At 36.9% G+C, this 24,246-nt stretch overlaps 1 protein-coding gene across 4 annotated transcripts in view; it reads right to left on the bottom strand.

Annotated features, from left to right (window-relative positions):
* The window catches only part of PTPN12 (protein tyrosine phosphatase non-receptor type 12), an 87,259-nt gene that overhangs the window by 53,229 nt on the left and 9,784 nt on the right, over window positions 1–24,246 (bottom strand). For 2 of the 4 annotated variants that reach the window (XM_032643662.1, XM_032643659.1), the window contains exon 2: window positions 1,355–1,463. In XM_032643662.1, the coding sequence (XP_032499553.1) occupies window positions 1,355–1,463 (109 nt within the window). Of the gene's footprint in view, window positions 1–1,354; window positions 1,464–10,416; window positions 10,423–13,908; window positions 13,943–24,246 lie in introns of those variants that run through there. The other 2 variants (XM_032643660.1, XM_032643661.1) reach the window with 2 other exon arrangements.

A 24,246-nucleotide genomic window follows, 5' to 3' on the forward strand; every position in this document is an offset into this window, starting at 1 on the left:
GAACTTTCAGCGTCAGAACTCTTCACCATTATGCTATGCTGCCACTTTGTAAAAATGTTGCTACTACCAGCCACTCACAGATCCCACAGCTGAGAGTAAAGCTGAACAAAAATAGAAAGATGAAGGATTAAATTTATGCAAAGAAGACAGTAAGGGCTTCCCTGGTGGCGCAGTGGTTGAGAGTCTGCCTGCTGATGCAGCGGACATGGGTTCGTGTCCCGATCCGGGAGGATCCCACATGCCGTGGAGCGGCTGGGCCTGTGAGCCATGGCCACTGAGCCTGCATGTCCAGAGCCTGTGCTCCGCAGAGGGAGAGGCCACAGTAGTGAGAGGCCCGCGTACCAAAAAAAAAAAAGACAGTAAGAAAGAAAGGGAAGGAGACAAGAAAGAGAGAGAGGAGGCAATTTGAAAAGGGGTTTTAAGGAAGAAGAAAATTTCAAATATAGGGACTGGTCAATGACATCAAAATAGTTAACAGAAAAGAATAAGCACTAAAAAAAGACTACCAAATATGGCAATTAAAGTCACTGGGAAATTTATCAAGGACATTTTAGAAGAACAAGCTTTAGGAATGAATGACATTTTGTCAACTGTACCTCAGTAAAGCTAGGGAAAAAAGGATGAATGGAGAGTTGAGGGAATGGTGTCATGGAATCTATATATTTCAAGATACTTGAAGGAAAAGAGAAAGACTACTGGTAGCTTTAACAGATAGCAGGTATGATATAAATTTTTACTTTATAAAATGGGGACCCTTATGTATGCATGCTTTTAGAGGTAAAGGTATTTTGCTAGAAACCTATGCTATTTAAGAATATAATTATGTTATCGTTATTAGAATATGATGCTATCAGTCTTAAGCATGCCCTCAGAGATGCCCTCAGAGATACCCTCAGAGATCATATTTAGACTACTGAGAACAGCAGACACACATGCATGAATCATCTTATGGTTCATTTTTAATGCATAATTAATCAATTAAGGTTCTTATTGTTAATAGACAATAGGTCCTAAGAGTTAATATTTTTAGCATTTTACAAAATGTATTCAATTATACTTATTGAATTATGTCTGTATTATTTTATTTTAACAAAATAACTTCTTTGAACAGGGAGTCCACAAAAGGTATTTTTACTTGGATTTTTCAGAATTTAAAAATGAGTATCAGAGTAATTGTGATGCTTAAAGAAAAATTAAACAATAAAACAACTACAACAACAAAACTATTATCAGAAGGAAAGGCAAGCACAATCACAAATTATTATCATTTATTTATTTAGAATAAAGCTAGTTTAGGCTATAAAACTGCTAATTAGCATTTCCATTTGTTCCTTTAATGGCATTTCAAACTTACATGGCAGTATGTCCTTATATCTGTTCTTTTTAACATTTTCTTCTTTTTCTCCAGTGGCTGTAGGATAAATCTTTTCTGTTCTATACTTGGTTGACAATCTTCTTAGTCGCTTAAAATCAAAAAAAAAAATTCAAGTTCAGAAAAACATTAGTATTTCAAAATTTTAATGAAAATTGTAATGATAAATAGCTCTTCATTGAATTTTGCTAACCCTGATTCCTCCCAACTCATTTTCTTGTTTTTGTAGTTTCACAATATCTCCCTACCCCTTTATAATTAACCCTAAGATTATTTAATTTTTAGCATAAGTGTAAACATAAGATCAATACTCCAAACAGTAGTAAAAAACAAAAAGGGGGGGGAGACACTAGAATAAAAGTAATTTTATTTAAATAAATCATTAATACACTGAATCAGAATATTTACCTCAGGGTCTCAAAAAGCAAATTTGAAAATCATGCCTAAAAGATTACATACAAGTTTCTTTATTTCTTCTCTCAATAAACCTTGAGCACCCATGATGTGCAAGCGTCCTTCCAAGGCATAAGCTAATAATTACTTATAAGACACTGCAAAACAAAGTTCTTTGATATTGAATTGGAAATGTCTAACAAAGACCAATTCTGCTTATTCACTGCATTACAGAAGTGGTTTGTGAGTTAGTGACAAATTCTTACCACATATGGCGGTAGGGATGTTCTTTGGGCTGGAATATTTCTGCATGTCAGTAATACACTTCCTGCTTTCAGAAGCACTGAAAGTCAGCATTGTGAATTGTTTAAATTCACTACTCAACTACATTGCTGAAATTTAATTTCAAAGGAGCCTGCTTTCTTCCAGGCTTAAAGACATATTGAAGGCATTCTAGTTTAACTATTCCACAAAATTATTAAATACAAATGAAAAAGAAATCTGGTAATGTTTAACTTTTTCACCATTTTATTTTTGTTCCTCGTGATGCTAATAATTAAACAACTAAGAATATTATGTCTATATTTTTAAAAAATCACAGATAGAACTTTAATTCAAGATCCTTAACTTATTCTTGTATTGACATACTTTAACATATAACACTTGAAATAATCTTAAAATAGACCCTTACACATAGAATAGTAAGCTTTCTGTTTTTCTCTGAAAAACTACTGAACTTTATCATCACAATCTTAGAGATCTAAAGCAGGAATATTCATTTTTAAGATAAAAAGACTTAACTAGAATCTTGTTCTGCACTGGCACAATGCCAAAGCAAAATTCTCCACATTTATGATGTTATTTCCTGTGGTAATAAAGTTCTCAAAGTATGTAGGTGTACTGGGGGTAAAAATTGTATTTAAAAAGTAAATGTGCTGTTCGTGAGGGTGTGGGAAAACCAGAACTTTGACGCAATACTGGTAGAAAAGAACATTAGCACAACCCCTAAGGAGGGTAATTTGTCAACTACAAATACACATAACCCTTTAACCTAGGAACTGCACTTCTACAAATTTGTTCTCTAGGTAAATGGCACACACTCATGAAATGATGTACACACAAAGTTATTTATTGCAGAATTGTTTATAACAGCAAAAGACTGCAAAAATTGGAAAAGACTATTAATAGAGGACTGGCTAAAAAGATGTTTCATTTATATACAATCAAATATGACATATGTTGAAAACAAATGAGGAAGCTCTTGATATATTGTGATATGGAAAGGTCTCAAAAATATATATTAAGTGTAAAAAAGCAGAGGACACAATAGTATATATATAACTATTGGTGTTAAAAAGAAAAAAATACATATGTATGTGCTTGTACATGTGCATAAAACATCTCCGAAACTATTAACAAAAGTTGTTGTCTATGGGGAAGAGAATGAGTTGCTGTAGGAAATGGATGGGAAGGAAACATTAATATACGTCCTTTCATACTTTTTGGATTACATGAATGCATTACCTATTCAAAAATAAAATGTTTAAAAAAGTAAAAGAAAAGATTATTCATAATTTCATTATTCCACATTAACAAAGATCCTCCCAGTTATTAACATATATATCTCACATATTTAACCAGAATTTTTGCGTTTTCTCTGCTCAAAGATTTTCATTTTTAAGTACAGTTACCTTAATGTATTACAAAATATTCTATGTGAATGTGACTAACAGAAGGATATCAATCCAAACAGTTGCAGAAACACAGGGGGAAAGGGATATAACTTAGGTAACTGTCACTGAAAAAAAACCCACACACACACATATAAAAAAACTACAAAGCAAAGGGAAGAGGGGATGAATTTAATTATAAAATGTAAATGCCCTTCTGGAATACCTGCTGCAATCACTCCAAGCATTTCTTCTTTTACAAGATAAATTGTGTTACTGAGAAATGTGCAAAACAAAGTTTTTATAGAAAATGACTTCTCATTTCTCATATAATGAAACTTAAGAACACTTCTGTGTACAAATAAATATCTAATTTGAGTTTGAATTTTTATACATTCAGTTTTCTTAAAGACTAGCACAGCATGGAATGCCTTCTACTGTCACGGTTCCAATGAAGAATGTTCTATTAAAATAAGGCTACATAAGTAGTGTACTTAGAAATTTTCATACCCCTTAGAGATACTAATCTTTGATGTAGTATAAATAAAACAACGGTGGCCTATTAAACATAAAAACTGTTTCGTACTTTTAAAAAAATTGGCATCAAAAAAATTCTACCCAACTGTATTAAAAAGATATCCTCAAATAGGAACTTATTTCCTAACAAAAAGATCAGCTTTATAGTTAGTTGCTTGAATTAAAATTCTTGATCTGACACTCTCTGGCTACAAGACACTGAATTAATTTAACCTGTATCTCATCCTCTGTGAGCTGAGGATAATATCTACTGCTCTCACCAAAAAGCCTGGCATGAAAAAATGGGCTCAATAAATGTTAACTATTACTATTGAGTAATTACTGAAACTCTTTAAATGTTATTTGCTACTACAGAATTCTTTCTTTCTTTAAATAAAACCTTTCTTAGATCAGAGATCAAAAGGAGTCACATATTCTAAGCCAATTTGTTTGCTTGGGAGTGTTGAGTATTTTAAAGCATGCTTCATTCATATTGTCAAATTTGCGCATGCTTCAGAATCACCTGGAGGGCTTGTTAAAAGGACTGCAGAGCCCCACCCTCAGAGTTTCTGATTCGGCAGGTCTGGGATGCAGCCTGGGAATTGGTATTTAATGAGTTTCCAGGTGATGCTGCAGCTGCTGTCTGGGGTCTGTGCGTAAGAACCACTGGTATAAGGTATGTTCAAGAGGAAGGTGTATGGTGATCGACTGCATGGGGGAATGGATGTTGATTTTCAACAATTCTTAGATTCCTCTGGATCTTATGTACAGATTGGCAGCATTGACAATTTCTGAAAAGTGATTAGGGATTTTTCTTGGGAGGAGGAGCATGGATTAGGGATGAAGAAGGAAAAATGTAATTATCAAGTAGCAAAAACAAAGGGATGGGGAGGAGATCACTGTTCAGCAGCAAGTGGGAGCAAAAAAACCACACCGCCTATAAACAAAAGTACTTAAATGAAAGAATTAAAAGGTTTTGAGGGAATTCCCTGGAGGTCCAGTGGTTAGGACTCGGCACTTTCACTGCCAGGACCTCAGGTTCGATCCCTGGTCGGGGAACTAAGATTCCACAAGCCGTGCGTGGCGTGGCCAAAAAAAACCCCACAAAGTTTTGAGATTAAATTCTAGATAAACTGGGAGGTACAGCAAACCAAAACTCCTTCCTAAATCTCTTAAAACATCAGAATAATGTACAGATCTGGTAGCCCTTGACATCAGCAGTATGTAATTGGTAAACAAAACAAAACACCATAAAAAGATGCTTTCGAGATTCGACTTTTAAAAATTATCATGATAATCATCTTTCTGTGTCTTTGTGTATGCTCTTTCTTTGCTTCTTAGTAGTCATTCCACTCACATACCTCCAAATCTTATACATCTTTTAAGTCCTAGCTCCTTGAGAGTTTCTTACTCCCCTCATGCAACAATAATCTTTCCCTTCTGAGTTCTTTTTAGACTGTATATGTACTCTTGAAACACCATTTCCTTCTCTTTATGATAAATATATAAAGAGAATACATCTTATTTCCTCTACTAAACTCTAAACTCTATGAGTACAAGATTACTGTCAGATTAAAATGTGTAATGCCCTGCATCCCTGGAGAATATTTAATGCTTATACGTTAAATAAATTAATCTTAGAATAAGATTTGAATGCTGGCCTAAACGAAAGAAGACAGTTTTGTTCTTTGAATACCACACCAAATTTAATGTCCCAATAGTACCTGGGAGGAGACATAGCACCACCAAAGTTCATTTAACTATATGAAATGGAAAGTAGCTACACATATCATTTCATTTTAACTTCTGACCACCATTTCCATTGTCTGTAGTGAAGATGTCAATATGAAATTGAGAAACATGCCATAATATATACTAAGGAACATTATTCGTAACTACAGTGCTCCGTGACAGTTTGTATGAGAACAGCACTGAACTAAACACTAATAAAATCATTTATTAAGCTATATATAATTACACTAAAGCATGAAAATATTTTGAATCGTTTACTGTCCTAACTGGCAAAAATATAGCTAAATGGTATATTTACGTCAACTTATAGGTACTATTGACACCCCTTATCATGTGTGGCGCTTTCTTTTTTTAACTAAACAAACAAAAAACCTTTAAGAAAGGCATTTTCAACTACCCTTAAAAGTCTTGAGAAAGTCACATAATAAACTCATATAATTCCATTCTTATCTCAGTTTCTATTCTAAAAAGCAAGCCTGATTATTTTAATTTGTCCCACGCTTAAAAACCCTCCAATGGGTCTATCACCTCCTAGATAAATTACCAAATCCTTTCATTTTAACATATTTTGAAAGCTGCCTGTCTGATTTCCCAGCTTCTTTTTATAACACTCTCTTACTCAGAGTATGACGCTTCAGCCATATAGAATTATTTACCACCACCAGCAGAAGCACCCTTCCACCCCTCATCATCACAGTTCTACAATTTTTCCTCTTGCTGGTGAGTTAATAGGAGGACTCTGGCTAGAGTGTTATTTCCTTTCTGAAGGCTTTCTTTCTTTTTTTTTTTTTTAAATAAATTTATCTATTTTGGGGTCTTTGTTGCGGTGCGCGGGCTTCTCGTTGTGGTGTGAAGCACGGGCTCTAGGCACGCGGGCTTTAGTAGTTGTGGCGCACGGGCTTAGCTGCTCTGAGGCACGTGGGATCTTCCCGGACCAGGGCTCGAACCCGTGTCCCCTGCATTGGCAGGCAGATTCTTAACGACTGTGCCACCAGGGAAGCCCCTAAGTCTTTCTTGAACACTCCCTTCCTCATTGCTCCCAGTTCCCAGCACTTAGTAGTCAATAATATTGTTTTATTACCACTTCTGAAAAGTATTTACAGTCTAATGTGTCACCCATTAGACTATAAAACTTAAAGAAGAGACCGGACTATCTTATTGTACTTTATAGCTAGTGCAATGCAAATCACATTAAAATGGGTGATTTCAAGAATTGTTTAATTAGCCTTCTCAGGTAAGTCAGAGATGTCTCTAATACATTAGAATTTGTGATGCAAACAAAAATGGAGTTTAATCACTGTTTTAAAGTTCCAAATTAGTTTCTCTTTATTTCTTAAAAACACAGAAGTTTTATTCCCCAATCCTAAATCAATAACTGATTCTCAGAGGCCCCTAAAGTCACATGCAGTATGACTATCCCCTTTAAGGTATCCAGTTGTGTGTCAAGATTTGGTTCTTTAAAACGGTAGAACAGTTCCCTTGTTTATCTAAGGACCAAAGCTAGTGACAATGTGTTTGTGACACTTGTTGAATCTCTCCAGTCAAAGAGCGAACTGTCTACTCAATTGTCCACTGGGTGTCTCACAGGCATCACAACCATGTCCAAAGAGCACCACCATTCAATAGCTGCTCAAGCCTCAAAGCTGGGAATAATCATGATTCCTATCTCCACCTCCCCTCACCCCCAACATCCAGTCAATCCATCAGCAAGCTGTGTTAGCTCCACCGCTAAAACTTATCTAATTCTCTTCATACTCACCAAACAGACTTAGAATTCAGAATAAATGTAGACAGGAACAGGTGTTAAATTTACTTGTTGGCTGGATTTTCAATCAGGACAATTAAGAAAACAGACAGAAAAGTAGTAGAGCTAAAGTAAAATTAAGCTAACTCGAATTCTTTTTGTATAAGATGGCCTATAAATAAATACTGGAGCTCAAGCCTTCTCGTACTGTTACTAGGCCACACACTGCTGCCCCCAATTCCTGAATGCCATTAACACTTAAAAAACAGCTTCATAAGACATTAATTTTAGTAAATATGCACACACTATACAAATCCAAACAACATTACCTTAAAGTGAAATAAGATGGAATTACTTCAAGCTTTAGAGTTACACTGTAGCAAAATATATGAGTACCTATATAGTACTGCTTTTGCCATTGCTCTGAAATATTTCTGAGGCAAATACTGGAAAATCCATATGAATTTTAAAAGGCAGGGCGTTTGGCACATAGTTGGCACACAGTAATAACTGTTAAATGAAAAAATTCATCTGGTTTTATGCCTGAAATGTTAATGCCATCAGTCACAAAGGCCCCTCAATCGTGATACTACTGAGCTAATCCAACCACATAAGGTGGATGATTACTAAGACAAAATAAATTTTTTTTAAACCTTAAATATAAAGTAACAGCAAGTAGTAAAATCAGAGTAAAATTTCCACCAAACATATACTATCTCTAACTTAACTGGCTGTTCTTAAATCTTTACAAATATGTTTATATAAAACTATGTATGCCTCTAATAATAACTGTTGAAAGCAACTAAAATAACTAACGGGTCTTTCAGCTACACAACTGCAACGTTTACCTTTAGGTGCAAAATATGAAACTCTGCCTTTCAAAATTCATCTTCCTATCTTTGCTCACGCTTTACCTACTGCTGCATGACAGACTAAATTGTCTGCCATTCTTCTTCAGAAATGCATAGCTATGCCTTCTCATTAAAGCTAAGTCAGGGGCTTCCCTGGTGGCGCAGTGGTTGAGAGTCCACCTGCCGATGCAGAGGACACGGGTTCGTGCCCCGGTCCGGGAAGATCCCACATGCCGCGGAGCAGCTGGGCCCGTGAGCCGTGGCCGCTGGGCCTGCGCGTCCGGAGCCTGTGCTCCGCAACGGGAGAGGCCACAACAGGGAGAGGCCCGCGTACCACAAAAAAAAAAAAAAAGAAAAAAAAGAAAAAGCTATGTCAGGGCTGATACTAAAAGGACATACTTTGAAGTAAACAGGGGCCAATCTTACCAGTCTTTGGGTATTAATAAGAGTAATGATTTTTACTCTTTGATCATCCTGATTTCGATGCTTCAGTTATTTTCCTAGTAGTCTACCAAGCAAACTCCTCACTTCTTTCTAGCTCAGTACTGATATTATCTTGCTGAAACAGTCCCTGAGAATAGTCCTGGCACCCAATCCCATCTTCTACTTCCTCCCATACTGCTTCCTCATCTCTACCCACAGCACTTGCTATATACCTCTCATCTAGGCCATCAGCCAATGTACAATAATTATTTATATGTGCACATATACCATCCCTGATAGAACATGAGTTCCCTGAAGATGCAGACCGTATCTTATTCTATTAATACCAGCTACTACAAGCATAACCTGTGACAAACTGCAGCAAGTCAATATACTCTTTAGGTCTTCTCAGGTGGTTATGTTCAGAAGAAACGGATGCAAATCAGAATTGACCAGTAAACTTAGGAAACGATTTTCTCTCACTCCTTAAATTTCATTACCACTTCATAATGAGACAGCTTTGAGTCAGAGAAGCTGGGGTTCAATTCCTAGTTCCATCAAATAACAGCAAAGGAGATCTCCTCAACATAGTAGCTTTATAATCCTCCCTGAATAGATGAAGCAATGGATCTTCATTTTGAGAATTCGTTTTTAAATAAAACTTTGTACTACAGACTTTATATTTTAAAACAATGAATATGGCAAAATATAAAAGTTTTTAAGAAAAAAGGTAATAAAAAAATTTCACAGCAAGACTATAAGCATTTTTTGCACACCCTAGACAACAAGCAAATGGTTTCCTTTTCTTAAAGGAAAGGCTCCTGTTCTCTGGTTTGAAAAGAAAATACAGTACTTTCTCAAGATCAAAATATTAGGAGGATATAATCCAAGTTTATCCCCTCCCTACCTCTGGGCTATATTTTTTATGTAAAAAAAAGTAGAATCCTATTTGAACTAAGAGGACAATACAATTGTTTTGTTAATACAGCAAATGGGAAAAAAAAAAACAGTTCCCAGGTTTACTTTATTTTGTTTCTACTCACAAAGCCTTCAATTCTTTCATCTGTTTCATCATCCTTTATCTCATGTCCCTCTAACTATTTAACTCGTGTAACCACTGGTTCCACATTTTCCAGGTCAATCCCAACTTCAAATATTTTGTCCCACTGTCCCCACAGCAAATTGCTCAAAAATTCCAAAACGTGGGTATTAATACTATGGCTTCTGGCTATGCCTCCCTTTATCTAGTTATGTGTCTTGAGTTAAGGAAACATGATCACTATAGTGCTCTTTACCCTTTAGTCTCCACTGAGGAATACTCTGCCAAGCCCAGACTCTCAAAGTATTACAAAGCAATCCGTCACTAATCTCATTATTCCAAAATATATAATATAAACATACAGTGAGCTAGAGAATATTGAGTGCCAGGTTTAACACATTAAGTTACAATAACATCGACTGTCCAACTAAAAAATAAAACAAAGAAGACCCCTCAAATTAATAGCATGGATGCAGAATTCGTATTTTCATCTTTGCAAAAATGTAGCACAGGAAGAATCACCTTTGCAGTTTAAGAAAGCTCAATTCATATCTACCACTATATGGAAATAAATTATTTTTTGCTAGGCCAGACTGCCACAAAGCTGTGGTCAACAGACCAAACTTTTAAAGAGAAACCTATACTTCCTGGGGAACCATTAAGTCCTGAACCCCCTGAAAATTTCACTCTTCCCTCTACCACTTACTCTGAAAACTACTTTCATGAAGTCACCAATAATCTCCAAAAGGCATCAAAACCATAAGCCTCAATTCCTATAAAGTATTTAACTCCTTTCTTCAATTTCATGAAACAAGTGTCTCTTGAGTCTCCTCTAACCCTTTCTGGTCCTTTGCATCCAGCCCCTTAAAGCATGTGTTCTCTCTTGAACTATTCTCTCCTCAGATTTTGTCTTTTATCAAGTTTATCTCCTGCCTACCACGCCTTTAACTATTACATTTATGACGATCCCCAAATCTGTATTTCTGCTGACTTTTCTCCCCAGTTCCAGTTCCATTTTTTTTTTAAGATTTTTTTTTTATTAGTTTATTTATATTTATTTTTGGCTGCGTAGGGTCTTCGTTGCCGCGGGTGAGCTTTCTCTAGTTGCAACGAGCAGGGGCTACTCTTGGTTGCGCTGCGCGTGCTTCTCATTGCAGTGGCTTCTCTTATTGCAGAGCACAGGCTCTAGGGGCGCGGGCTCAGTAGTTGTGGCGCACGGGCTTAGTTGCTCCACAGCATGTGGGATCTTCCCGGAACAGGGCTCGAACCCGTGTCCCCTGCGTTGGCAAGCGGATTCTTAACCACTGCGCCACCAGGGAAGTCCCTGCTTCTGTTTTATGTTTTTTGGCCGTGCGGTATGTGAGATCCTAGCTCCCCGACCAGGGATTGAACCTGCACCCCCTGCATTGGAAGGCAAAGTGTTAGCCACTGGACTGCCAGGGAAATCCCTCCAGTTCCATATTCAAACTGCTTATGGAACATCCACAATAGCAACTCAAACCTAACTAGATAAAAAGATTCACCTGCTTCTATGTCCCTTTTTATTTCCGTGGCACCTCTGCCCTCCTTAGCCATTCAGAGTTAAAAACCTCCTAGTAGTTTTGGACTCTTCCCCCTTATATGTCCACTTGCTTCCTCGCACATCCAGTCAGTTTCAAGTTCTGGTGGGTCCACCTCAATAAACATCTCCCAAACCTGTCCCTTAACTTTCTAGTCCCACTGCCAACGAAGAAAGATAGCTGTTTTAAGTATAGGATGATAGGTAACTTAATTTTCTTTCCTTTAATTATATTGTCTTTTCAATTAAAAATAAAAAGATTTAAGAAACGCTTTGTTGTTGCTGGTTGGTTTGTTTTTGCCACGCTGCGGGGCATGTGGGATTTTAGTTCCCCGACCAGGGATCGAACCCGTGCCCCCTGCATCGGAAGCACAGAGTCTTAACCACTGGACTGCCAGGGAAATCCCTCCATTTCCATATTCAAACTGCTAGACTGCCAGGGAAGTCCCAAAGAAACCCTCTGAATGCCTGAGGAAAAAGAGAAAATTTGGTGAGCATAACAAAATAGTATAATAAATAAATAACTAATTAATTAATGTATGTCAAGGAGACAGAAAAAAATGCATTTATGTTTATTAAACCATGCGTATAAAGCACCATACCCAACATCTAGCATAGAGCATGCCTTTAAATATGTAAAGACGGAGGGGCTTCCCTGGTGGCGCAGTGGTTGAGAGTCCGCCTGCCGATGCAGGAGACACGGGTTCATGCCCCGGTCCGGGAAGATCCCACATGCTGCGGAGCGGCTGGGCCCGTGAACCATGGCCGCTGAGCCTGCGCGTCTGGAGCCTGTGCTCCGCAACGGGAGAGGCCACAACAGTGAGAGGCCCGCGTACCACAAAACAAAATAATAATAAAAATATGTAAAGACTGAGATGACCATGTAAGATCTATTAACAGATGAGGAATTTAAGGAAATATTTTAATTACCTGCCTCAGATTAGTTGACATGTTATTGAAACTAGCAAATACCAAAATATCTTTATTTGTATACTCAAATACTATCTTTTTTTTTGTTCTTAAAGAGCATTTTAATCTTTTTGTGTGTACCCTAAGGTTTGATGCCATACCACAGTACAATGCTTGAGACCACACTGTTCATTACCAGTTACAGTTTCTATTTAAAAATTCAGAAAGCAATTTTCAACTGTATATTCCAAGTCTATTCTAGGCTGCATTAGACAAAATAAATTATGGGCCAAATTCCAGAATGGTAGAATAAATTGTCATTGATGTTCTCCCTAATCCTTCCATTATGGATCTACACAGAGATCACATATGTCCCGTTATTTATTCGAAAGCTTGAAAATTACCTGGCAAACCAGACTTAACTTTACAAGCCATATTTTTGCAACCTCCCATTCCACTCCCCAAGTCTAGTAACACATAAGGAATTACTATTTAGGGATCTGCTGGGCCCATTTTTCCTATCAATGCACAAAAACGCTTTAATATATTTATGTTTTTAAAAAGATAAAAAATTAACTATAATAAAGGATGTGCTTTCACATAATCATTTCATTTTTCAAAAAGAAGGGAAGACCAAGTAGAGATAAAGTCAAGCTAGGCTGGCAAACTTTTGTTTGTAAAATTAAGGTTTAAATTCTTAACAGAGACACAGTTTGGCAACTATCACAAGGTTAAATATAGAGTTACCATATGACCCAGCAATTCCACTCCTAGGTAAATATACCCAAGAGCACTAAAAACATATGTCCACACAAAAACGTGTACACAAGTGCTCACAGTAACATTGTTCATAAAAGCCAAAAAGTGGAAACAACCCAAATGTCCATCCACTAATGAATTAATAAACAAAATGTAGTCTAGTCATACAATAGAATGTTATTTGGCCACAAAAAGGAATAAAGTGCTGATACACGCTCAGCTGATAAATCTTGAAAACATTATGCTAAGTGAAAGAAGACACAAAAAACATATATTATATGATTCCATTTATATGGAATGTCCAGAATAGGCAAATTTATAGTCAGAAAGTAGATTAGTGGTTTCCAGGGTGGTGGGGTGAAAGGGAGTGAGGTGTGACTGGTAATGGGTATGGGGTTTCTTATCACAGTGATGAAAAAGTTCTGAAATTAGATAGTGATAATTTCCTGCAAAAAGTATTTCATTCTGGCATTATATTAGACTTGGTCCGGAAAAGGCCAGATCACACTACTGTGAAGTTATGTGCACCCCAAGTTACCAAGGGCATGATTTTGTCTTCGAATATCTCTTTGTAATAACGATAAACAGTGCTCCTCTTTCCTATAACACACAAAAATCAAACAAAAAGCCAAACTTCAATCATGATAAAAACTAGGATCTACCTACATATAATTATCAAGATTTCTGCAAGAAATCTTGCACATAACTTCCTACCCCAAGTTACCAAGGGCATGATTTTTGTCTTCGAATATCTCTACCTATATAGTTGTTTGCCCTAACCACTAAAGGAAGAGGAACCAGCTAGTTGTTGCTAAGTGCCATTACAGTGTCTCAGATTACCAAGCCACACAATATTCATATAACATTAGATAGCTCTGCTCAACTCATGAATTAATTGTTATGATTTTCAAATAAAACCTACTTTCTCAGCTTGCTGACATACTGGATCTGGACACCTATAATAAAAGGAAAAAGTAAGATTCAATTATCACCTTCATGAGGATGACTGGTCTTATATCATTTTTCCTAACCTACTCTATGTGTCAGGTATTCTTTTAGGTGGTACAGATATAGTGGTGAACAATATATTGCCCTCAGGTAGCATATATTCCAAAAGTAGATCTTGGTCATATAGTATTTATCATTTCCGCTTCTTCTATCCATCATTTGTTTACAGGTTTTATCTCATCACTACAACCACTGCTGCCACCCAAGATAATAATTTTCTGTCTTCCAGAGATAATCTTTTATACTTTTCTTTATTCCTCCACAATACCTAGTATCTTCTATGTATCACATATTCAGTAAAGCATGGCAAGTCTTTTAAACAAAATGGGCACTGATACCATATTCAGAGCATCACATAGTCAATGAATTGGCACCCTACTATCACATTTATAACTTACTCAGTTCAGTAAGCTGAGATAATAGAGTTTGTATAACTGGAGAGTACACATTTAAAATGCTACTTGAAATCTGTTCTTTGTGGTTTACCATCATACTGACATATGAAACTGATAATGAAGTGTAATTTAAAATAATTTATTTAAAGTAATAAGCCCCTTGTCCTAAATAACATACCTGAAGACACTTTGTTTTTGATTTGCTTCTTTATTATATTACTTACAATGTCACCAAGGAAAGTTTTCAATCTTTTATCACCAGGGGGAAAATGTATAGAATATATGGGTGCTAATACACACATATAAAAACCCATCAACATATTCTTAGAGATGAGGTATATATGCGTGCCTATGTATACACATACATACAAATAATTTAAATATGTAATATATTAAATTTAACAGTTTAAAATTTATACAAGCAATGAGTGCAGATGCTAAAACATTCAAACCATAATGTCAAGTTGTGGCATGGGCTCCTAAGACCACCCGCAGGTTCAGTGATACGTGAGGACAACTCACAGGACTATCTCTACCGTCACATTCGCAGCTATGATTTATTACAGCTGAAGTATACAAAGCAAAAGCAGCAAAGGGAAAGGAGCATGAGGCAAAGTCCAGAAGAAACTAGGCACACGGTTTCAAGAGTCCTCCCCTAATGGAGTCACACAGGACCCACTGAATTACTCCAGCAATGAGTTGTGACAGCATTCGTGAAATGCTGTCTACCAGGGAAGCTCATTAGAGACTCAGTAGCCAGAGTTTTTATTGGTGGCTGGTCATACAGGTACTCTCTGTCTTAGCAGGAACCAAATTCCCAGATTTCCATAAGGAAAGTAGGTGTTTAACAAAAACTATATTTGTACAGTAAAGGCAAAGGGAGCCATTTTTATCATGGAATGATGGGAATCCTCCCCAAAAGTCCAAGTTCCCAGACCCCAGCCAAGGGCCAGTCTTACAAGTAGGCCTTTCTGAGGATAGCAGTCACAGGCTTGTTAACTTTTTCTGCATACAATTATAAATGAAAAAGTAATCACCTCTCCTCCATATCTCTCCCCTTTGAAGTAACCAACCATGTTAAGCCTCTTTATTAATAGATATTTTATACATTGTTTCACAAAAAATTGCTGTAACTAATATACTTGGACATACTATTTTACACACATATGCAAATATTTTAAAGAAAAGATTCCTAGAAGTTGACATGATGGGTCAAAGAGTATACACATGATCAATTCTGTTACAAGTGGCCAAACTGCTTTCCAAAAAAGGCCTTACCAGTTTACCTTCCTAACAGATCCAGAATACTAGTTTTTCTCTATCCTTGCCAACATTTGCTATTATCAATTTCTGAATTGCCATGATTATCAATTTTTGAATTTCACCAAATTTGGTGAAATCTGATAGACTCCTCAAAAGTTAACATTAATTAATTTGTATTTCTCTGATTATTGAATAGGTTGGTGACTTTTCCCCCATGTTTAAATAATTATTTGCATTTTTCTTCTGTTAATTTTCTTAGCATTTGTTAATTTTCCTATTGGAGTGTTATATATAGAAGCTACTCATATATTTTAGACAATAATCCTCCAACTGTTTAATGTGGTTAAAATGTTTTATCTCAATCTACTGCTTATCTTGCATTACCTTTTGTATTATAGATGTCTTTCATTTTTATGAGGTCAAATTTGAGCTTTATTATTACAATATTTGTGCTTTAAATACAAGTCAGGAGGAAAAACACTCTAATTCAGACTGGCTTTGTCCCTAAATGTTTCACCAGTCTCTTTACACTGGCAAACTGACTCCTTTAGACAACTATTACATTAAAAAAGTTTACCCAAATATGGTGGATCTTTTTTGAACTTGCTTATTTTAAAATAAAATGAAAAACTCTTATAATTCAGCTACCATTTTAGACTACAAAGTGAAGTCTCAGGCAAAACAGTATTCTGCATCGCTTTGTGAAGTGACAATTCTTAGGTACAAGCTAATTTCTAATAGGATGAGGCCATTAGGGTGACTTGGTACTTCATTGTCAGCTTGACTTCTCTGAGCCATACAAAACCTCCTGTAATAATACTTAATGTGTAGTGTGGGTACACTGGCAATCTCTGGGAGTAAAACATTTTAAAGCATATCCCCTATAATCAAATAAAATTTATTATTTAAATTATAAATCTTCTGTTGGCTAGAACATTTCATGAATGACAAAGACCAAATCTTTTACCTCTGAAAAACTGATTTAGCAATTATTCTAAAAATTCATACTATTTTTAACCAATTCCTTGTTTATTTAGAAGTCTTAATATATAAATTCACCAACGGCCCTACTATATGAGTTATTTCTATAAATGTTCTTTTTGATTGTGCTTATTTAGTTAATAATGCTAACTGCTGTTCCCTGAAGTCTCTTCTTTATCCCCACCTTTATTTGTTTGCTCACAGGGTTCCCTATACTTATAAAGTCCCTCCACCAAAATTCACCTATCCTTCTAGGCTCATTTTGAAAGCACTTGTTTATTAAGCATTCCATGACTCTCCTAACAGTATATGATTTTTCCTTTTTAAGAATCCTCATTTAAAAAAGAAAAAAAAAAGAATCCTCATTGCACAACAACATGAATGTACTTAATGCCAATGAACTGTACACATAAAAACGGTTAAAACATTGACTTTCGTTATGTACGTTTACCAATAAAACAGCTTCCCCCCCCCAAAAAAAAGTAGAGGGACTTCCCTGGTGGCGCAGCAGTTAAAAATCCACCTGCCAACGCAGGGGACACAGGTTTGATCCCTGGTCCAGGAAGATCCCACGTGCTGTGGAGCAACTATGCCTGCGTGCCGCAACTACCGAGCCCACGCTCTGCAACTACTGAAGCCTGCGCACCTAGTACCCATGCTCCACAACGAGAAGCTACCGCAATGAGAAGCCCGTGCACCGCAACAAAGAGTAGCCCCCACTCGCCACTAGAGAAAGCCTGCATGCAGCAACGGAGACCCAATGCGGCCAAAAAATTAAAATTAAAAAAAAAAAAGTATAGAGTGCCAGGTAAACAGTAACACAAGGCTTGGCAGTAAGAGGGTAGAAATGGGAGATGGGATCCAGGGTTAAGAGAGGAGGGGAGAATAATAAACCAAAACAGTACATTTATTAGCTTTCTGAGCAATCCTCACTCCCTTCCCCAACTTCTCTTTTCCCTAAAATGTCTACAGCTGATTTACCTTTCAGGACAACTCATATATATGATAGGATTTCATAGACAGGAGTAATTTTCCCACTGCTTTAAAAAAATAACATAAAATCCATTCAAAAAAATTTTAATGCAAATTTGTCCTACCCTCTTCTCAGTGCTTTTGACAAGCTCACCCATGACTTCTATTCCCAAATTCAGGGTTAAATCCAAATTCACAATTCTTTTTGTAACTCCTCAATCCATTTACCCTCTACATGACCCTGCAGGTTCTGTTCCTAACTCTCTAGGACTGAGAGTTTATCATCCTCAAGTAGACACTTAAGTGTCCCGAATGTTCCATATTCTTCCCTGTTATTCTCAGTATATATTCTTTATCTCAGAAATCTCATCTTCTTCCGTGAGTTCAACGATCACCCATACACAATAAATTAGAGAGCTACAGGGCCAACCATGACTGGCCTGAGATCTAAATTCAACTCAAACTCTATACATCTAAAATTGAACTCAGTACCCAACTCCTCAAATTTATCTTTCCTCCTGTATTCCCTATCTCATCACTACCACTTAGTGTCCACATTAGCTCAGATAAATTCTTCCTCACCCTCCCATATCACCAAATCTTGTGAATGCTATCTCAAAACTGCCTTCCAAATCCATCACTCTTCTTCATATTCATTGTCACTGTCTCCAGGCCCTCCTGCTTGAACAGCTCAAATAGCTTTCTAAGCAGTCTCTGCTTGTATCCTTACCTCTCTGCATTTTATTCTCCACACAGCAGCCAAGGTGATCCTGTTAAAATGTAAGTTAACATCATACCTAAGAGTAAAACTCATGTCATTTAGAGTAAAAGCCAAAGTCCTAACAATGACCTACAAGAACCCTGGATAGTTTGCCGTAACTCCCAACACTATTACAAATCTACTACTCTCTTCCTCACCCATTCTGCTCAAGCACACTGGCTTCCTTGATATCCCTTCAATACACTCTTAACTCAAATACTTGGGCACTTAATGCTCTTTCTGTCTGGAATACTCTTCTCCCAGATAACCGCATGGCTCATTCCCTCACTATTTCAAGTCCTGGTTCCATGTTTTAACCACCCTACATAATAATATCCCCTATACCTGTCATATGGTAGACTGATCATATTAATAGCCTGATTTTCAACTCTTCCTATATTAAAACCACATGTGACTTCACAGTTCTTCCGACTTAAAAGGTGTAATTGGGACTTCCCTGGTGGCACAGCGGTGAAGACTCCAGTCTCCCAATGCAGGGGTCCAGGGTTCGATCCCTGGTCAGGGAACTAGATCCCACATGCATGCCGCAACTAAGACCCGGCAAAACCAAATAAATAAATAAAAAAAAAAAAAAAAAAAAAAAAAAAAAAAAAAAAAAAGGTGTAATTTATCTCCCAACCCCTTGAAGTTGAGGTGGCATTATAACTTGCTTTGGCCAACAGAATGTGAGATCATTTTGGAACATATTTGAAAATATTAGATATGGCATAAACAATATATGGTTTGCAAACAAAACATGGCTTGTAAACAGTATAAAAACTGGCATATAATAAAGCAACAACAGAAAATTAAATGTGTTGGTTAAATATTCATCTTATACTTCTGGTTTAGATTAAATTGCATTTTCCAAAAATACCTTAAGAATAATCTACCAGCCATCACAAGAATGTAGAGAATGAGAAAATATCAATATTTTATTATTCTTTGAAACTCTTAAGCAGCATTAGAATAATTCATGTCACTGTAGTCTACTTTACAAGATTTGCAAGATTCTCTCTTATTTTTAAATATCCAATATTTAATTATATTTCCCTTAAGACCTAAGAGCATGAAAAATAGAAAGTATGCTGCATCTGAGCCAATAATAGAGGAGACTAAAGAGGCAGGTGAAAAACTAGGTATAAATGATGCTTCAACATCAAGGGGAGGAAGGACTTTAAAAAAAAAAGTCAACAGTGCTGAATGCTAAAGAGGCAACAAGAAAGCTACACACTACTACTATAAAGTGTCTACTGGATATGTCCAGGAGATCTAAGGCAACCATAGTAAATGCAATTTCAGCAGAATGGCAGTGCTTGAAATCAGCTTACAGTGGGGGTTAAAGGAATGAAGAGGAGGCCAAGGAAGTAGAGCTAGCCACTGCCCACCTAATTACTCATTCAAGGAAGCTTAGTTTAAGCCTTCATTTTACCATTAATAACAGTTTCTTTAAATCCTTTCACACAAAAAAATTTCTAGCTTTTGAACTATTAAAATATCCATCCTCTTTACTTTTCCATAAAATGAAAAGATCAAAGCATCTGGTATACTGAACATTAAAACAGTGCTTCTTACTTTAATAATTAATCTTCTACTATCTAAGTTATAAAGTAATGAAAAATATTTGTTATTTTGTACAACATCTAATAATGCCAGTGAATGGGTTTAGAGATATTTGAACATATTCAATTTCTTCAAATAGTTGCGAAATCCTATTATTAATACCCACCTACTCTGTGTTCCTCTTTGGCATTTACATATAACCTATTTACAGCACTAGAAGTAAAGAATTACAAACAACTAGGCATAAATTACAGGAAATTTCTAAATTACACAGTGCATCCAGATTTATCTCTAACACCCATTAATGAATCTTAGGCACAAAGAGGCCAATGGACAGAGTAGATAGAGAAAGCTAAGAAGACAGAGGTGCACGGGCAAGCAGATACACAGCACAGACAGAGGCACACTGACAACCAGGCAAACACAGTATTACAGCACTTAGGTTTTAGATGATCCGGGAACTACAATTGGATTTATTTTATTAATGCAAAATCTATTGTGAAGAAAATACATTAGTCTTTGAGACAGTGATAAATTTCAGATACATATTCAGAGAGAGAATAAAAAAATGACAATATAATACTTGAATAAAACTGATCTTTAGAATTACACTTCCTTGCAAGAAGGTAATGTTCTGGTTCCATATTTTAACACTGAAAAATTACAACTTAAGTCTTAAGTACCATAAATATGCAGCTTATAGATTATCTTAATTTTACAGTTTCTACACAGAAACCTTACAAGTTTGACGTTTAATATGTACTGAATATGTGAAATAATGCTCTGCCAAAGCCAACAGAATGTTCTCTCAACTCACAAGGACTCTTTATGCTTCTTTTTCCCTTCTCTGAAAGAAGGTGGGTGGAGTTTATTTGGGGCTGAAACCTTAAAATAGTTTTAAATTTTTTTGCTGTTTTGCTTCAAAACAAATACACTTTGGGCTACCTGCCTAGTTAGGGGACTATCCCTTTTCTCTTTAAGAAAAGTACCTACCAATCACATCTGAACAAGTTCACCACCTTGGTCAACTCCACACATTTATACTACACAAAACCCATTTCATCGGTGGCAAGTAGATTGATGTGATGTGAATTTCAGGAATGTGAAAGTGAGATAGAGCAATTCTAGTCATAATGAGTTCTTCCCCTAAACTGAGATACAGTGAATGAGATAGGTTAGATCACTGTAAGGGATGCCTTTATTCAATAGCAGGTGCAGCCCCAAGCAGTGAAAGTCAAATACAGACAGCTAAGAGTAAAGCAGGTGCACAGAGAAGCAAAGACAAGTATCCAAGCAGCCCTAGATAGACACAGAAACTGATAAATATGGAGAACCACAGAAAGACAGAGGGGCTGAAATGAAGAGTCACCCAGGTTACAGATGGCTCTCCATTTCTTGGTTCCTGTCCTTAAAGCAACTCAAGGGCAGTATTCTACTGCAATATTTTTTTTTCCACTTAAGCTGGTTTGCAAATAGGCTACAACCAAAAATCTATACCAACAAAGAAGTTTTCTATAATTTTTGATATTTATGCCCCCCTTTTTTTCCTTTATTGACTTTTTCCCTAAAGAATAAGAATGCAACTGTTGGTCTAAGCAACATCATGTCATAGAAAAAGCATCTTACTGTTGTACATCTTGCTTATTTGGGACAAACTCAGCTCTGCCAACTTCTAACCGTAAAACCTGTAACAACCTCCTTAAACAGCTTTCTTGTTCCCTTTAACATCAAAGGGTCTAGGACCTATGAGTAAATCCAGTGTACACAGTGAGGGGAGGTGTCCAGAAAAGCCACATTCTCCACATTTTCACAGCACGGGAGCTAGAACTCCTTTCCTTTCTCACTTTGGTTCTAGCCCCAAATGTGTAGTCTCAAAATCTCTCAGTCATCTCATAGAAAACTCAAATATGCTGAGGAATCCAAACTAAACAGAGGCTTACCATTATAAATAACTTGCTGAAGTTCTAAAGACTCTTTTAAATGTAATTTTTTTACAGGGCACTTTTAAAAGCAGCCAATGAAAAACACTGATCTGGCCACTTAAGAACAATATAAACAGAGAGTGTATTACTTTATATATCTGGGATAAGGTAAAAATACCAGATTTAAGAACACTGGGCTTCTGGAACTCCATTATTAAAAGATCCTTCAGGGACTTCCCTGATGGCACAGTGGTTAAGAATCTGCCTGCCAATGCAGGGACACAGGTTTGAGCCCCGGTCCGGGAAGATCCCACATGCCGCGGAGCAACTAAGCCCGTGCGCCACAACTACTGAGCCTGTGCTCTAGAGCCCACGCGCCTAAGCCCGTGCTCCTCAACAAGAGAAGCCACCGCAATGAGAAGCCCGCGCACCACAACAAAGAATAGCCCCCGGAAGGGTAGCCCCTGCTAGCTGCAACTAGAGAAAGCCAGAAAGCCTGCATGAAGCAACGAAGACCCCACGCAGACAAAAAAAAATTTTTTAATAAAAAGATCCTTCATACCAAACAAACCATACATTATAAGAGTGAACAACTATGCCACAATAATGAGACATCAAAACACTCCTCACCAAAACATTCAGGAATGCTGAGGCCAATATTATATTCATCTCAAGCTCAGCATTTAAGCTGCTCTCCCTTTGGGAATCCCCTCCTATTTGTTTGGGAATATGGTCTTTGCTTATTTTTTACACTGCCACCCTGTTCCTCTCATCTAAAACCCACAGTTCTTATCTCTGTGTCTTTGCAAGTGCTGTTTGCTTTCTATCTCTGAAATGCCTTTTATCCTAATCCACATGACAAACTCTTCCTTCAAGAGTCAAGTCAAATGTGGCCTCCATGCTGAAATTGTCCATGTTCTATTCAGGCAGATTTAGGCTCTCCTGCCTCTGTGGTTTAAATCTTGAATACACTTCCCTTAGAGTAATACCAAGTCTTTAACTACTATTGACCACCTTCTATGTACTACATTAGAAGCTTTACATACATATTATCTTGGTCCTTCTAGGTAGGTATTATATTCCCAATTTCCCTAGATAACCTGCTTATAATCATAACAGGGCCAGGACAGAAATTAACTACCTGATGACTCCAAAGCTGATTATCTTTCTACTAGTCTAGAGTTTCTAAGATTTTTGGAACCCAAACCCCTTGAGAATCTAACAGCTATGAACCTTCTCCACCCCTCTCCCAATGAGCTTACACACAAAACACTATGTATAATTTGAAAGGGTTCGCAAACCCCCTGAAGCCCATCCACTGCTCCCAGGAAAACTTCTTGCTGCTTCTCACAAGTCTATTCACAGCCAGTAAACTTCTTAAGGGCAACAACTGTCATATTTTCAAATATCAATTCTAAACACAGTACCTAGGGCATAGTGGGTACTCGGTGAACATCTTCTGAATGGTGGATGGTAGGAACCATGGAAGGATGACAGGGCTGCCATTTTTGCATTCCTTCAGAGCCTACAAGGGTAGCTACTCAACTGTTGTTAAATAGCTTTTCAAATGCAGATTGCATCTAAAAACAGTTACTATAGGAAATGTAGATATTAGCATACACCCCAAAGCCTCTGAGATTAACACGATCCACATTCCACATTCTCTAGGAAAAACTTTTGGGGAGCAACTACTTATATCTGCTATAAGCCAGTTCACAGATACTATAATATTATACAAATGGAAACAAGTATCTGTGCTATTTCAGATGGAAGGAGATAACAGTCGAGGTTTGAATGCATGAATCTAAAAAATTTAACTACTACCGGAAATATGAAATGCTGGGAGAGGGGTTCAATTCCTGTTTAGAAGAGACTAGTGGTTTAGAAGAACTGCACGGCTCTGGACTTGCCTTAGCAAGTCTTCAACTCAAATCTAATGAAGGCTTTTTTCCCATGGTATTAAAAATCAAATTTGCACTGGAGAACAAGTGCTTTAAGATAAACTGGGCTAATATATTTATCTCAGAAAGTGAGAGTTAATTACAATTCTTACTTCTGAGTTCTGGGTGAATGTGGTAAAGTCATTCTAAATTTTTAGTGTTTTGATCTTCAAGGTATTTGTCTATAAAATAGAAGGAAAGTTTTCTAAGAAAGGGGAAAAATATGCTCAACAGTACAAACACAGATAAGCAAGATTTCATTCATTCAGTGGGTATGCTCAAGGATGAGAAATAGCTCGTTCCAGAGGAACGAAAGGACACACGCTGCAGAGTACAGGAGTTTAATACTGGAAAGGTATGAGAGACTATGTTAAGAAGGCTCTGGAAGGCCCGGTTAAGAAGTGTAGACTTTATCCTATTGGCCTGTGATTCTAAACCAGGGCAAAAGCTACAAAA

Source organism: Phocoena sinus, chromosome 9, assembly GCF_008692025.1.
Source record: "Phocoena sinus isolate mPhoSin1 chromosome 9, mPhoSin1.pri, whole genome shotgun sequence".
NCBI lineage: Eukaryota > Metazoa > Chordata > Mammalia > Artiodactyla > Phocoenidae > Phocoena > Phocoena sinus.